Here is a 15,390-nt window from a genome sequence, read left to right as displayed (position 1 = left end):
AGACAGGAACTACGCACTATAGCTTTAACCCTGGCCACCTTCTTCTCCTGACTTTAGCCAAGTAGTTTTAGTTGTTTTAACCTCACCAAACCTTAACAAAAAGAGGTTGTAGATCAGAAAATGCTCATTTGAATGATTGTTGTAACTGCAGCAAACAATGCTGTCCTGTGGAAAGAGATACGAAAACGCTCATATGCAACAACTTTTTGTTGGAGGACTTCTTGAGAGAAGTGAAGAATTCCTTAAAGGTCCCATGACATGCTGCTTTTTGGATGCTTTTATATAGACCTTAGTGGTCCCCTAATACTGTATCTGAAGTCTCTTTTATATAGACCTTAGTGGTCCCCTAATACTGTATCTGAAGTCTCTTTCCCGAAATTAGTTAGTTTAGCTAACAGCTAATTTGGCTAACTTCTAGCTGAGACAGGATGTAGACTTTAAAAGACCCTCAAAATAAAACTTAAAAATAAATAAACGTTAACATATATAACAGCTGTTACGTCAGTTCTACTTTACTTGTGCTCATTTAAAATACAATCACTTAATACTTGTCTTTATTGTTATTACTGTAAAGTCTTAATTTAGCTGTAGCCTGCTTTTCCCATTAAGTTTGACTTAACATTATTTTAATTTTAGACTGAATCTAGCTGTCCGATCTGCCTGCACGATCCGTTCTGCGCATGCGTTATTTTAGACTGAATCTGGCCGAATTAGCTGTTAGCTAAACTAACGTTAGCTTCCCAGTGTAGGCTAGCGTGGAACAGATCGGGCAGGTTGTAAAACAGTATTATCATCTGCGCATGCGTGAACATCTTGCACATGCGCAGAACGAATCGTGCACGGATCGGGTACTGACACTCTCTCGTTCTCATGGGTGGCCCAAATTCTCTGGGCGGGCAAAGCAGAGAAAGGGGAGGTAACATTTCCCCTTATGACATCATAAGGGGAAGATTCCGGGTTGGCCCATCTGAGCTTTCATTTTCTCAAAGGCAGAGTAGGATACCCAGGGCTCGGTTTACACCTATCACCATTTCTAGCCACTGGGGGACCATAGGCAGACTGGGGGAACTCATATTAATGTTAAAAAACAGTGACATTTTCATGCCATGGGACCTTTAAATCATCCGAAACTATTCAAATAAAGAAATTGGAGGAATAACAGTTTGTTTTCATATGACAGCGACAAAATGAGCAATCCTGTGTTTAGTTTAGTTTTTTATTAGGGTAATGTGATATATTGTTCAAATTGTTTGTACACTTTTAATTGCTGCAATTAAAAGGAAACTAAACAGTCTATTTATTTATTATGAGTGAATTAATATGCTTAAGTCTGGCCTCTATATGACCCCTGTCTCATGCAATGATCTTTGTGTGATTTGTGTCTCATTTTGAGTGAGATGTCTCCATGAATCCTTTTTTTCTGCAGGGGACTTCTCTTACTCTGAGGGCAGCTCAGGCTGGACTGACTCCAGCATTGGGAGTCAAGGTTGGGTGCTCCATGAAAATTCCACATCCAAAGGTACAACTACTGTCCGTCAGCACACCACTCAACCATTGGTTTATTAATATTCTCTGATTGAAAAATCATCAAATATTTGTTTGTTTCACATTTCATAGAGGAGTACCTGTATGTGGCCGATGCCCCAGGCCAGCAGCTGACCGAGGCCCAGACACGCACCCCCCTCCTGGGCCCCTCCGGCCCAGTATGCACCCTGAGCTTTGATTTTGCGTTAACTGGGAATCCAGATCACATTGGTAACTAAATTAATTAATTATAAGCCGACATGTCTTCTTTTTACTTGTTACTTTTTCCCCATGACACACGTGACTCAGATCTTCTGACATGACTCTGTTTCCAGGTGAGCTGTCCGTCAGGGTGATTGACAGCCTGCTGGGCATGCAGCCAAAGCTGTGGGAGTTCAGTGGGAAAACAGGAACCGGGGAGGGAGAGTGGAAACACGTCAACGTGTCTATTGGAGTCAGAAAACATCGATTCCAGGTAGGGCTGGGCAATATATCAATAGTATATCTATTGATAAATGAGGCTAGATATCGTCTTACATTTTGGATATCGTAATATGATCCTGGTTTTAAAGGCTGCATTACAGTAAAGTGATGTCATTTTCTGAACTTACCAGACTGTTCTAGCTGTTTGCCTTTACCCAGGCTACTCAGTCATTGTATCCACATTACTGATGATTATTGATCACAAATCTCATTGTCAATATTTTGTGAAAACACCAACCAACCCTACAATATCGTCGCAATATCGATATCGAAGTATTTGTTCAAAAATATCGAGATATTTGATTTTCTCCATATCGCCCAGCTCTAATTCCAGATCAGCTAACACGATGATAATACGACGGTACCATGATCGTTATCACATTTAAAATGTTTACATTGATGACAGATATGATAACTGTTCTGAAAAATAAAGAGTTCAAACTTCAAAGACAAAAAACAGGTTGTCTGAAAACATTCCATGTAAAGGGACCTTCTATCCTGCCGGTACCAAAAACTAATCAGTGGCAACTGGTAACTAGTCATCATTTTATGTTAAAGTTTTAACAATAAAATATATAAACAATAGAAAACAAAATGCAAATCTCTCACTTAAATGTTGTTTGGACCAAAGTGGCCTGGCTGTTTGAACTGGATCCATATCTAAATACTTCATCAGTCCAAAGTTATGTGTTGGTAGATCTCCCCTTTTTTGGAGGGATTGGATGGAAAAGGGAATTGTCACACTGGGGACCTGTATCTCGGTGGCATGTTGAAATCCTTTGAGCAAGTACAGCAGGTACAGCCAATTTGGAATCCCTAAGTCTCAATTTTTTTGATATTTGTAACTTTGCCATCTGTAAGTGGGGATTTTTGGATCCAGGTCTTCAGCCCTGAAGGAACCAGAATGTTTAGATAAGATGGTGTTGAAATATGGTCATAAGGTCATGAGGCTTCTGGGTATTATTCTATGCTAATGCAGAACCTGGGGGAATGAGCCTGGAAAGCCCTCAAAAAGACATGGGAAAGGGATCTGAGTATTACACTGGATGATGAGAAGTGGGACAGAATCTGTAGGAATATTAAAACTATGGGACTATTGGACTCCCTCCAGATTTCTTAGAATTGGTCTGAAAGACACACTAAATTGTTGGAAATGTAAGACAGAGGATGGCCAATTAGTTCATGTCCTATGGTCCTCTGATGAGGTCCAGAAATGTTGGACCGGGATGAATGATAACGTATGTCGGATTGCACGCCTTATGGTGTTGTCATATGTTTATTTGGTTTATGGTTTATTGTCTATTGTGTTACTATTCTATTAAGTGGTTTCGAATATTGTAGTTACTGTGTCATCCTTTGTTGATTTTTGTCTGGGTGGGTGGTGATGCCGGGGGGGGGGGGTATCCATGTTGTGAGTTGTATATTTTGTATTTGGCTAAAAAATGAAGCTGCAGCTCAAAGAGAAGGAAGGAAACATGTCATTTTCCAGTTGCCTTCTTTAGTTGGTTGAAATAAAACAGTGGCATGTTGTGGAACTGGTTAAAAAAAATCTAATTTACTGATAAACTTTCATTTTGTGAATGGCATTCATCCGTTTTTCACTTCTGTTTCCCAGCTGGCGTTTGAAGCTCGTGCTGTGAAACTTTGTCCATGCGCCAAGATTAAAGTGAAAAACGTTCACTTTGTCAGCTGTCACGCTAACTACCACCCATCTTCTCCAACAGGTAACTCTCAGGACTATTTACAGTATGCACACATGATGTTGCATAATGCACACTTTCATATTTAACCTAGAAATGTTTGCAATGCTTTGATAGAATAGAATCTTTTTATTTATTTTTCTGCCCAGGACTGTCCTGTAACTTTGAGGGTGGACTGTGTGGATGGTATCAGGACAACAGTGACAACTTTGACTGGGCGGCGATCGATGGGATGGACCACACCATCGGGATCGGTAAGCTCACAGTGTATACTGATAAACAGTTTACTATTTAATATCCTATCCTAGTATCCTAAACACACACACACACACACACACACACACACACACACACACACACACACACACTTTGCCTCTATCTTTCTTTAGCCTCTCTAGTAGAAAATATCACATTTTAAATGGGTCATGTAGGAGGATATTGTGTAACAAAGGTTTGGTGCTATGTATATGTAAACATGTACTAGGTTCTCCAATCTGGCTCAGATCTGGAGCTGGTCCCCGGGCGCTGTAAATGGCTGCGGAATGGGTTAAATGCAGAGAATGAATTTCGCTACATGTTTGTGTATGTGACAATAAAGTACCTTTACCTTACCTATTAATGCAGCAGTTGTCTATCAGGTGTTAATTTGCGATTTACTTACCCAACATAACCCTTCCACGGTCCCGGCTTAAGCAAAAAGGTGACCGAGCCTTTTCTGTTGCTGGCCCTCAGCTGTGGAACAGATTGCCACCTGACATCAGAAATGCCCCTTCAATTGTGATATTCAAAGCCAGGCTCAAAACTCACCTTTTTACATTGGCCTTCCCGGCATTTTAATTGTCTTATCCTGCTATGTTTGTAATTAAGTGTTTGTCTTTCGATGTCCTTTTTAGCCTAAATCACTGATTTGTAAGTGTGTTTTATTTTTATTTTATCACCCTGTGGCTAATGCGCTATGTACAGCACTTTGGTCAGTGCGAGCTGTTTTTAAATGTGCTATAGAAATAAACTTGACTTACTTACTGTCCACCTTAATTTTATTGACTTAAATGTTTTTAACTAGTCACCGTGATTTTACTATTGATACATTTGTATTGGTTATATTAGTTTTTATTCATGTGTGTAAGGTGTCCTTGGGTGTCTTGAAAGGCGCCGACAAATATAATGTATTTTTATTATTATTAATAGTATTATTATTATTATTAATAGTATTAAAAATACTTAGAGTATTCATATTCATATTGTTCATAGTTTTGTGGGGTTTTTTTGTGAGAAAATCTGACCCTCAAACCCACCAAAACCTCATGAGGCTGAGATTGTTATATGTGACATTTGGGATGTTATTCTAGTCCCAGTCCAGCCTCAAGGCTGGAAGCTGTTACTCTACTGGTCGTCACTCTGTATCAGCCTCACAGAGCGACAACACAGTGACAGCAGTGCTCCATCTGTTGAAGAAACTTAAGATACTTTTTACTCCAAAAACTGAAAGAGAGGCTGAAATATAGGCTCATGATATATTCCCTGTTCCCTGGATGAGCTAAAGTGATATTATCTTTAATAGTCTATGAAGGGGAACATGTTTTCATCTTAGTAAATAGCTTGTTATCTCCATCAATCATATTGTATATTTTAAGACAATACAGTTTACCTGCAGCATATAAAGTGTCACTGCTGTACTTGTGAGGCTTTGAGACTGACTTAAATCCCCGCCTGTCTTTTTCTGTTGATGTCCAGGCAGAAGTCTCGTGGTAGACATGTGGAGTCCTTCTCTGCGCGGTGCGTTCGGACGCTTAGTTTCGTACACACAGTTACCAATTTCTACAGATCACTGCCTGTCCTTCTTCTACAAACTCTACGGGCCGAACACAGGTGAGGAAGTGACTAAAAAGAAAGCAGTTTACAGTGAAAGAATAATTCAATTCAATTTGATTTATAGTATCAAATCATAAGAGTTATCTCGAGACACTTTACAGATAGAGTAGGTCTAGACCACACTCTATAATTTATAAAGCCTGAATAATAATGAAGCATATGGTTCTTTAAACCTTGGGGGGGGGGGGATACCTGAAGTTATTCATTTCGTACAAAAAGTACAGGATCTAGTCTTAAAAGTCTGCCTGTTCAAATTGTTTTTTTGTGAGTAAAATGTCATATGTTGGTTTGAAATGAAATATTAACTACTGTACTTACCTGACAGAAGCTGGGAATAATCACAAATATGATTTCTTTCTCTTCCCCCACTTAACTGCCCTGTCGTCTCCCACTGTTGCCGTCCAGGTGCTCTGAATGTCAAGCTGTTGGATAACACCGGTTATGAGACCGTCCTCTGGACCCGCAGCGCAGCTCATGGCAACACGTGGCACGAGGCCCACTGCCCCGTACCACACCAGCTCACAAACTTCCGGGTATGGAATGACTGCAGTCAGCCTCAAATTCCTAAACAATGTCACAGACCTTCACGCGTCTTTCATATTAGGAAATTAGTGACAATAGAGGGGAAGGTGTCCCCTAAAAAGTCCAAAACCGATGGATGTGGATTATTTTTTTTTAACATATTCCTTCTCCAACCCAGCTGATGTTTGAAGCGGTTCGCTCTGGTTTTGACGGACGGGTCGCCATTGACGATGTGACGTTCGTGGACCGCCCGTGCACCGTGCCGAGGATGTGTTCCTTTGAAGGCCAGCGGTGTGGGTACAGCACCTCTGGTAACGTTCACTGGCTCCACCGCAGCGGACGCACCTCCGCCATGACTGGACCCAAGACTGACCACACTCTGGAGACTGAACTGGGTGAGCCAGAATCCGAGAAAAATAATAGTAATATTTAAATACACGGTACATGCAGAAAACTGAGAGACGGTGTGATTGTGATCCTCCTCTGCCCGGTTGGTTGCTCAGGTTTCTACATGGTGGTTAACACCGGGGCGGACATCCTTCCCTCTGGTGGTGCGGCAGTCCTCGCCTCCCCTGTTCGCCAAGGAACCGCCAAGACTGAGTGTGTCCGTTTCTGGTATCACATGGGAGGAGTGAATCCTGGTGAGACACCTTCACACACTGAAACTAGTGCTGTCAAACGATTTAAAATATTTAATCGCGATTGATCGCATTAATGTCATAGTTAACTCGCAATTAATCGCACATTTTTATCTATTGTAAATGTCCCTTGATTTCTTTTTGTCCCATTATTTTTTCTCATTTTAATGCTCCTATCAACATGGAAAAGTGGATCGGCTTGCTTTGTGCTTTTGTCGCCTGGCTTTGACGAGGGGGCGGAGAATTCCCATCAGCTGTGTGCTCGGCCATCAAGTGGTGTTTCAGACTGGGCGTGCTGCGATGATAGCTCAGTTCACAACGTCAAAACGCACAGATCACTTTGGTCTTGTCAATGGAACCATTTGGCAACTTTTTAAAAGTAAACTTTCCATTCAGAATCTTATTGGCATCCATTTCTGCGTCTCGCGCTCGCCATCCGCTCAAAACGTAACGTTAGCCTGCTACTCTTTGGCCGGCTCGCTAGCCCAAACAAGCGTGTGCGACGTGCCTGTTGTTTTGTTTCCGGTCTAGCTAGATCCGGTGTGGTGTTGTAGTTTTTCTAACGTTACTAGTTGTTGCAACAGCATGTGAAAAAAACTGCAAAGTTTGCTAGGCCAAAAAGGAACGTTAATCTCGCGATAAAAAAATTGACGCCGTTAAAATGGGTTTGCGTTAATGCCGTTAATAACGTGTTTAACTGACAGCACTAAGTGAAACACACGCAAACACACACAAAATAATATATATAATATAATACAATATAACTGAGTGTACTTTGCAGGTTCTCTGACATTGTATATGAAGCCGTCGAAGGGAGAAAGGGTGAAGATCTTCTCTGACAGTCTGAACCAGGGAGATGTCTGGCGCCATGGCAACGGCAACATCTCGAGTGCCCTTGAGGACTGGCAGGTACAGCGTAGTGGCTGGAACAATTATCGACTTATAATACCAAAAGTATAATGTACCAAGTGATGAAACTGTCTTACTATCACATGCTGAATCACAGTTCATTACTTTGCGTTCCCGTCCCATTTACAGATACCTCTCTAAGGCTGCGTTCACACTCTAGGCGGTCGTCGGACGGCCCGGCGAAATTGCAGGCCTTCCCATTCATTTTGTCCTGTTTAGGTTGCTTCGGTGGGGGCCGCACGGGGGAGCCGGAAAAACAAATGCAGGGGCCTGTGGCGAAAAGTTCAGACCGCTTCAACTTTTGGAGAAACGCGATGTCACTCTGCGGTGGCCAAATAAGTATCAGGCGATCAGACATGACAGTCCGTTTTGGGGCGGTGTGAGGGTCCCGTACAGTAAACAGGAAACCTTACTGCCTGTATCGCTGCCACAAGAAAGTTTTAAAACAATACAATAAGGGTTAAAAACACTGAACTTCCCTGGAGTTCAACATGGCACCATGACTTTGCGTAAACATACACACCACTTTCCTAAAGCCAAATGGCGTGTTATCTGTACGCATTTTCAGCTATCCACGTGTATGTCTGCGCTGTATACAGCAAATGTAAACATACCCACCCCGTGGCGTTGCCACGTTGCGTGTTATTGCGAGAACGTGACGTACTATCACGAGAACGTCACGCGTGTAAAAACGACAAAAACCCACTTAGGAAAACAATAAACGGTTGGCTTAAAAAAAAACACACACAAAAAAAAAAAGCCTGATAATCGCCACACGCGAACCCGGCTCTCCTGGGTGAAAGCCCTGTGTTTTACCCATCCACCACCCTAACCATCCTCCTTCCGCGGTCCTACGTCCCTTTATACTACTCGCTACGGCGAAAATTCACTCGCAATGTAGGTCAATGGCGGGCGAATTGCGTTAATAAACATGCTAAAAAGCGATTATGCCTCTTGATAACACGCCAAAATGGCATACGAATTGGCGTGTCATACATACGCCACTTCATGAGATCAGTCCGTGGAGTTTGTGTAACAGCTGAGTGTTTCCTGCAACAAAGTACAGTCCCTCGTCTCTCTTCTTTCTCTCTTTCTCCGTGACATGAAGCTGTCTTCAAGTGTGGTCGGAAATGTCGAGATTTATAAACCATCTGACGGAAAATGATAATTGTAAATTATAAGGTCTACTTTTGCTACATTGGGGGATTTAATAACACAACAGGACGTCACACACATTTAAGTGGCACCCACCACCGCACAACCCAGTCTGAACGTGCCCCCAGTCAGAGACGCCCTTGATGCCTTAAAAAATCCACACTTTCAAGGGAAAGCAGCATGTTAAACTTTCCATCTCTCCAGCACAATTTGGCCCAGCAGTTCTAGAGAATAGTCATTAGTGGACCTTTACGTAGGACCTTGCGTTTGTCCTTTAACCAGATGATGACGTGCTGTGCTCTGCTCTGCAGCTGGAGTTTGAGGTGGTCGGAGTCGGAGGCAAAGACACTCACATCGCAGTCGACGACATCTTTATTTCAGCTCACCCATGTGAAGATCAAGGTTTGTATCAGCCTCTGCAAAAATTAAAGGTCCCATGGCATGAAAATTTCACTATGAGTTTTTTTATGAGTTCCCCCAGCCTGCCTATGGTCCCCCAGTGGCTAGAAATGGCGATAGGTGTAAACCGAGCCCTGGGTATCCTGCTCTGCCTTTGAGAAAATGAAAGCTCAGATGGGCCAAGCTCAGATGGTTACCTCCCCTTTCTCTGCTTTGCCCGTCCAGAGAATTTGGCCCACCCATGAGAGAGAGACACCATGGCTTTCAAACGAGCAAAGTGGCAGTTGGTCAAGGCCACACCCCCACCCTCCACCTTGCCCCCCCCTCTCCTCCTCAATAGCTACAGATACAGAAATGGCACATAATAAGGAAAGCTCATTGTGGGACGGGCTCTAGTGGCTGTAATTCTGCACCAAGGCTGAATTTCGGGAAAGAGACTTCAGATACAGTATTAGGGGACCACTAAGGTCTATATAAAAGAGACTCCAGATACAGTATTAGGGGACCACTAAGGTCTATATAAAAGAGACTCCAGATACAGTATTAGGGGACCCTAAGGTCTATATAAAAGAGACTCCAGATACAGTATTAGGGGACCACTAAGGTCTATATAAAAGAGACTCCAGATACAGTATTAGGGGACCACTAAGGCCTATATAAAAGAGACTTCAGATACAGTATTAGGGGACCACTAAGGTCTATATAAAAGAGACTCCAGATACAGTATTAGGGGACCCTAAGGTCTATATAAAAGAGACTCCAGATACAGTATTAGGGGACCACTAAGGTCTATATAAAAGAGACTCCAGATACAGTATTAGGGGACCACTAAGGCCTATATAAAAGAGACTTCAGATACAGTATTAGGGGACCACTAAGGTCTATATAAAAGAGACTCCAGATACAGTATTAGGGGACCCTAAGGTCTATATAAAAGCATCCAAAGAGCACCATGTCATGGGACCTTTAAGGAGAAACACAACAGACTTTTAGACTTGTGTTCAAAACATGGCATGATTTTACTCTCGCACCTGTGAGTGTCCTGTTTAGTTTTTATTCATCTTAGTTAGATCGCAGCAACAATGGCATTACGACAGCCACGCTGCAGCTTCTGACCTCTTTAAAGGAGCACTCCACCGATTCTTTGTTTTTTTGTTCCGTTAAATGTCCCAGGGTCTAAGTGCAGCCTTGAGAAAGGTATGTGTAGCTGGAGCAACACTCAAAACATCAAGGTGGACATACTGGACTGGGAGCTGACGAGTCCTGAAGCAGAGAGACACTACTCCATCCCTCCTGAAGACCACAGTCTGGGCACAGAGAAAGGTAAACCAGAGAGAGAGAGAGACTGACTGACTGACTGCAGATGTCGTGGCATCATGCAAGTCATGTATTTCACTTCTTATCAACAAGATCTTCACACAGAGTCAGGAAACAGAGAACAATATTTTGATCATTTTTAAGCACAAAACATATTTGTGTGTGTGTGCGTGTGCGTGTGTGTTTATCCATCCAATAACATGTACGAAAAATGTACTGCAGTGTAAAATCTACATTCCCTTTCCTTTCTGCCAGGTCACTTCCTGTTCCTTCCAAGCAGCAACCGGACGGCAGCCTATCAAAACGCTCAGTTGCAGAGCCCTCACCTGCCCCCGACCAAGGGCACCTGCCTGAAATTCTGGCTCTACAAGCCATTCTCATGTAAGAATCCATGTCCTCATTTTCATAGTTCTTTTATTATTGAATTTTACAATATACATAGATTAAGCACAAAACAACAACATCAACATTCCCACTAGAGCTGTAATCGGTCCCCCAGGGCCTTAAACCTACGGCCCGAAAAGGCCCGAGCCCAACAGAGTTCGGCCCGAGCCCGACAAGTACATTTTGATGGACAGATTTTTAAAAGCCCGAACCCGTTTACAGCCCGACAAAAGTACAAAAAAAGTACAAAAGGCCGTCTATCAACAGTCATCAGAGTGTCGGAGAATAGCGCGGACACGCGCTTCACACCGCGAGCGGGCACACGCACCACGGAAAAGGGAGAGAAAGAAAAAAGAGACTGCGCCGCACGCACACAGCTCCTTTGTCTTTCGTAAAAAATGAGTCATTTATACATGTTTTAACATCATTTATTCATGACTAACGGAGGCTATAGGCCACTTGGAAGTTGGAACAAAGAAACAGACTAAGTCCTCCAGAGACCAGCCTCCTTCTCACCTCCTCAGCATCCATTTTCACGCTAATCGAAACGCATCAGCTGACCGCTCATTTACCATGGCAACCCGAAGCGCAAGCCCGAGCCCGTGTAAAATAATAGAAATTAAGACCGAACCTGTCGGGTCCCGTCGGGTTCGGGCAAAGATCTTCAGCTCTAATTCCCACCCCACATCGAACATACCCAACCCCCCCTGTTGTTGAAAATATCATCGTGTACACAATGCAGAAGCAGAACGCAAGGCACTTAGTATTGCACAGTGAAGTTGAAAGATGAAAAGTCATTAAGGCCCAATAAGCGGTGAAACAGAGGCAGCATGTCTTGTCCCGGAACGTCAAGAGTCACACCAGGGTCAGATATGATCATTTGAACATTTATTACTGTACCACTGTGGCAGGTTTATTGAAAAAAAGTCACACAAAAAATCCACACATTTTCAGAGCCCCGTAGCGTACATATTTTTTTAAAGCTTCAGATTAGACAACACATCCCTTATCCAGTGGAAGACTGAGGGCAGGCCAGCATCTTTCCACTTCAAAAGTATCAGGCAGCATGCAAGAAGGGTAGTAAAGGCAACTACTGTATGGCCCCCAGCAGGTCACCCCAAGATGTCAAAAAGTTAGTCCCACTTTACTCGGTCTGGTGATATAATACTAGGCACAGCTTCCTCTAAACGGCGAGCCATTACTTTGGCTAAAATTTCATAGTCTGTGTTCAAGAGAGAGTCGGGTCTGTACTGTTCAGTTTTACTAGTAAGGTTATACACGCCTGGTTTAGGGTGGTTGGAAGGGTTCCTGATTTCACTGAGTCGGAGTACATAGCTGCCAAGATGGGGGGCTTCGTTGTGAAATCCTTTAAGATATAGTCCGGATGCCTGTGATGCATTTCCCTTTTGGTGTTTTGTAACACAATCTGTACGCAGCGGACGGCCAGCTGAAGGTGTGGAGGCTGTCTGAAGGTAGACTCCATCAGCTGCTGGTGGTAAGTGAACTGGGAGGGCCGTGGAGACGCTTTGACGTCAACATCGCATCTACTGAGGAATACCAGGTCAGAACTACATATACTGTGTCTCATTTATGTACTGATATATTGCTTTTAACATCAAACTCTGCACATAGCTAAATGTCATACATCGCACCGTAATGACAGACTACTGTGTCTTGTTGTTTACAGATTGTGTTTGAAGGAATCAAAGGCACATCAGGCGTCGTAGCTCTGGATGACATTGAGTACACCGTCGGAGTCAACTGTGCTAACGAAGTCACAGATGCACTGCCGAGTAAGATGGGCCGGGGTTTCTGCCCATTAACTGCTAACTGCATATGTGCACAGCTTTTTTTCTTCTCTTTTTACTGATTTTCTCAGAATTAATATTAAGTAATAGTTTGACATACTAGGAAATATGCTTATTGGTTTTCTTGCTGAGAACTAGATGACAAGGTTGTCACCACTTTCATGTCTGTATGCTAAATATAAAGCTACAGCCGGCAGCAGGTTAGCCTAGCTTAGCATAAAGACTTGAAGCAGGGGGAAACAGCTAAACTGGATTTGTCCGAAAATGGAAAATTAAGTGTACCCTCACCTCCTAAGGGTTAGGGTACTACGGATGGAAATTAGCCCTTGGCTACAATCCGGCATGTTTACATGCATGTGTTCCATGTTTGTTCATTAACGTGCACTGTCCCAATCAAATAAACACATTTTTTTAAACCATAAATTAAAACAAATTACACCTGATATTGCAAAAAGCTACATGCTGGAACTATTTATCTGCGGGCCGAGTGATTTTGCTGTCCGTTCACTTTAGTACAATATAAAAATCATCTTTCAAAATATGGAGTTTGGCTTTTAAAAAACATCCAGCGGTAGAATAACTTGTCTTATTGTCAGCAGTTTGTCAACTGGCTTAAAATGCAAAACCAGCAGTGCCTTGACTGAACTCCCATTGTCCTCAGCATAATCTCTGCTAGCACAGGACACTAAATGTTTGCCATCCTCCCTGTATAAACAGAGAAGCGAGACAACACGGGAGGGATCGCAGCGTCCGTCATCGTGGTCCTTCTGCTGATCGGCACATTGATCGCCCTGCTGGTTTTCTACCTGCGGACCCAACAGAGAGTCAAGGCTTCGACCGGTCCATCTTCATCATCATCTTCCTCAGCTCGTGGTGGTTTCAGTAATGAAATATATGAATCAGACCTCACAGTGAGTTCATCTGACATTCAAACCTTTGTCAACAAACCGTCCGTCCGTCCAATTTGTGTCCATTGTGTTGGTGAAGTGACATTTAAATGGTCTTAAAACTACAACAAAGATGGCGGAGTATAAGCACTTGTAACATTGGCCATGTGGTGTGTTAACATCTAGCTAGCTGAATGAAAACATCCTTAATCAGTCAAAATTACATGTACACTCTAAAGCAGGGGGTCTTCAACATTTTTTAAGTCAAGGACCGCTTAGCTGAGAGAGATGGATCAGGGACCCCCTACTACTGTGTGTGTGTGTGTGTGTGTGTGTGTGTGTGTGTGTGTGTGTGTGTGTGTGTGTGTGTGTGTGTGTGTGTGTGTGTGTGTGTGTGTGTGTGTGTGTGTGTGTGTTGTAAAATTAAGTTGCAAATTAAACTTACAATACAAAAACGTGTAGGGCGACCTAAAGCCTTTATACATACATTTTAAGTGCATAGAATACTAAGCTATTAAAATAATAATTGTTGTCATGATTTTATAAATCATGTTTTAATGTTAAACATACATGTGGCAGAGTGAATCCTTAGGATAACCTGTATCTGTGGATGGCTACCTTAGTGACTATAGTGACTACCTTACCTATCGGCCAGTAAGACTATCATCAGTGGGGCTTTTTCACAAATGGGTGGATTTATATTTGCTAATGATATGTTGGATTCATGTTAAGACATTTTAGTTTTTGAAAGAAAACTTCCAAAAAATTACAATAACACGGTGGCCCCCCTGCAGTAACTCTGAGGACCCGGATCCCCTGTTGAAGCTCTGCTCTAAAATAACCAACCAACCAACCACGGCTAAAATACTAGCCATAAAAATTCCTACAATCCTCTTGGGCAGATGACAATTTTGTTTTGATTTTAAATGAAAATGAGTAGCAGATTTTAGTTTGAATGTGGCTGGCAGAATCATCTTTTCTTTAAAGTGTCTGATTAATGATTAATCATGTGTTAATTTCAGCAGGACCGTGTGATGGTTGTACCAGCGCAAAACCATCCGATGGCAGCTGGGTTCAATAACGTCTCTGTGAGTGTACAGCACTTTATACTTTTTATGAGTAATGGGTTATTTAATTTGGTGGGGAGATAATGTACTCATTTCTATTCACATGTACACATGTAAGTACAGTTAAATAACAGTGGTTTAAAGCTGCACTAATATCTCCTTTACCACCAGAGTCAAGTTTATTTATACATCACATTTCACACGACAGGCGTAGACTCAGTGTGCAGAAAGTAGAGCCAGAACATTCCATGCTTCCCAAAAAGTGAAGTCTAAACATTAGGGGTGTGCGTCCCTCCCTTATAAGACGATCCGATACGTATCTAGATAAATGGGCTACGACAAGGTTTAGGGACGATCCATTTCAATATGGAACGATTCAGTTTGATTCGATGTTGAAACAATTCGGTGCGATCCAATGGGATACGATTCCATCTGATCGATACAGTCAATATTTGTTTAATGTACACACATTCATTTCCCATTATGAATAAAAATAAGCCAATTCTATAAAAGAAGCAATGCCTACCTTCAAATAAATATATATTTTGTAAAAGGGACCAAGGAATAGCAAAGCTAGGACATGCTAATAGTATACACTGTAACTTCAACTCAATTAGATAGCCACTTAGAACCAAATCACATCAGCTCCATATTAAATGAAACTGCCTCCTTGCTGCTGTAATCTTAGAGACAGTAACTCAAACACAGAACATATAAACGTCAAT

At 42.4% G+C, this 15,390-nt stretch overlaps 1 protein-coding gene across 5 annotated transcripts in view; it reads left to right on the top strand.

Moving 5' to 3' along the window:
* mamdc4 (MAM domain containing 4) overlaps nt 1–15,390 on the top strand; it is a 32,145-nt gene that overhangs the window by 12,999 nt on the left and 3,756 nt on the right. For 4 of the 5 annotated variants that reach the window (XM_039780404.1, XM_039780406.1, XM_039780405.1 and 1 more), the window contains 17 exons: nt 1,427–1,519; nt 1,618–1,755; nt 1,860–1,999; nt 3,623–3,731; nt 3,857–3,961; nt 5,442–5,576; nt 5,985–6,112; nt 6,280–6,496; nt 6,605–6,742; nt 7,521–7,648; nt 9,115–9,205; nt 10,376–10,525; nt 10,775–10,900; nt 12,340–12,464; nt 12,591–12,696; nt 13,429–13,622; nt 14,621–14,686. In XM_039780404.1, the coding sequence (XP_039636338.1) occupies nt 1,427–1,519; nt 1,618–1,755; nt 1,860–1,999; nt 3,623–3,731; nt 3,857–3,961; nt 5,442–5,576; nt 5,985–6,112; nt 6,280–6,496; nt 6,605–6,742; nt 7,521–7,648; nt 9,115–9,205; nt 10,376–10,525; nt 10,775–10,900; nt 12,340–12,464; nt 12,591–12,696; nt 13,429–13,622; nt 14,621–14,686 (2,189 nt within the window). The remainder of the gene's footprint in view (nt 1–1,426; nt 1,520–1,617; nt 1,756–1,859; nt 2,000–3,622; nt 3,732–3,856; nt 3,962–5,441; nt 5,577–5,984; nt 6,113–6,279; nt 6,497–6,604; nt 6,743–7,520; nt 7,649–9,114; nt 9,206–10,375; nt 10,526–10,774; nt 10,901–12,339; nt 12,465–12,590; nt 12,697–13,428; nt 13,623–14,620; nt 14,687–15,390) is intronic. The other variant, XM_039780407.1, reaches the window with a different exon arrangement.

The sequence above is a fragment of the Perca fluviatilis genome, chromosome 17 (assembly GCF_010015445.1).
Source record: "Perca fluviatilis chromosome 17, GENO_Pfluv_1.0, whole genome shotgun sequence".
Taxonomy (NCBI): Eukaryota; Metazoa; Chordata; class Actinopteri; order Perciformes; family Percidae; genus Perca; species Perca fluviatilis.
This window is presented reverse-complemented; position numbering and strand designations above follow the sequence as displayed.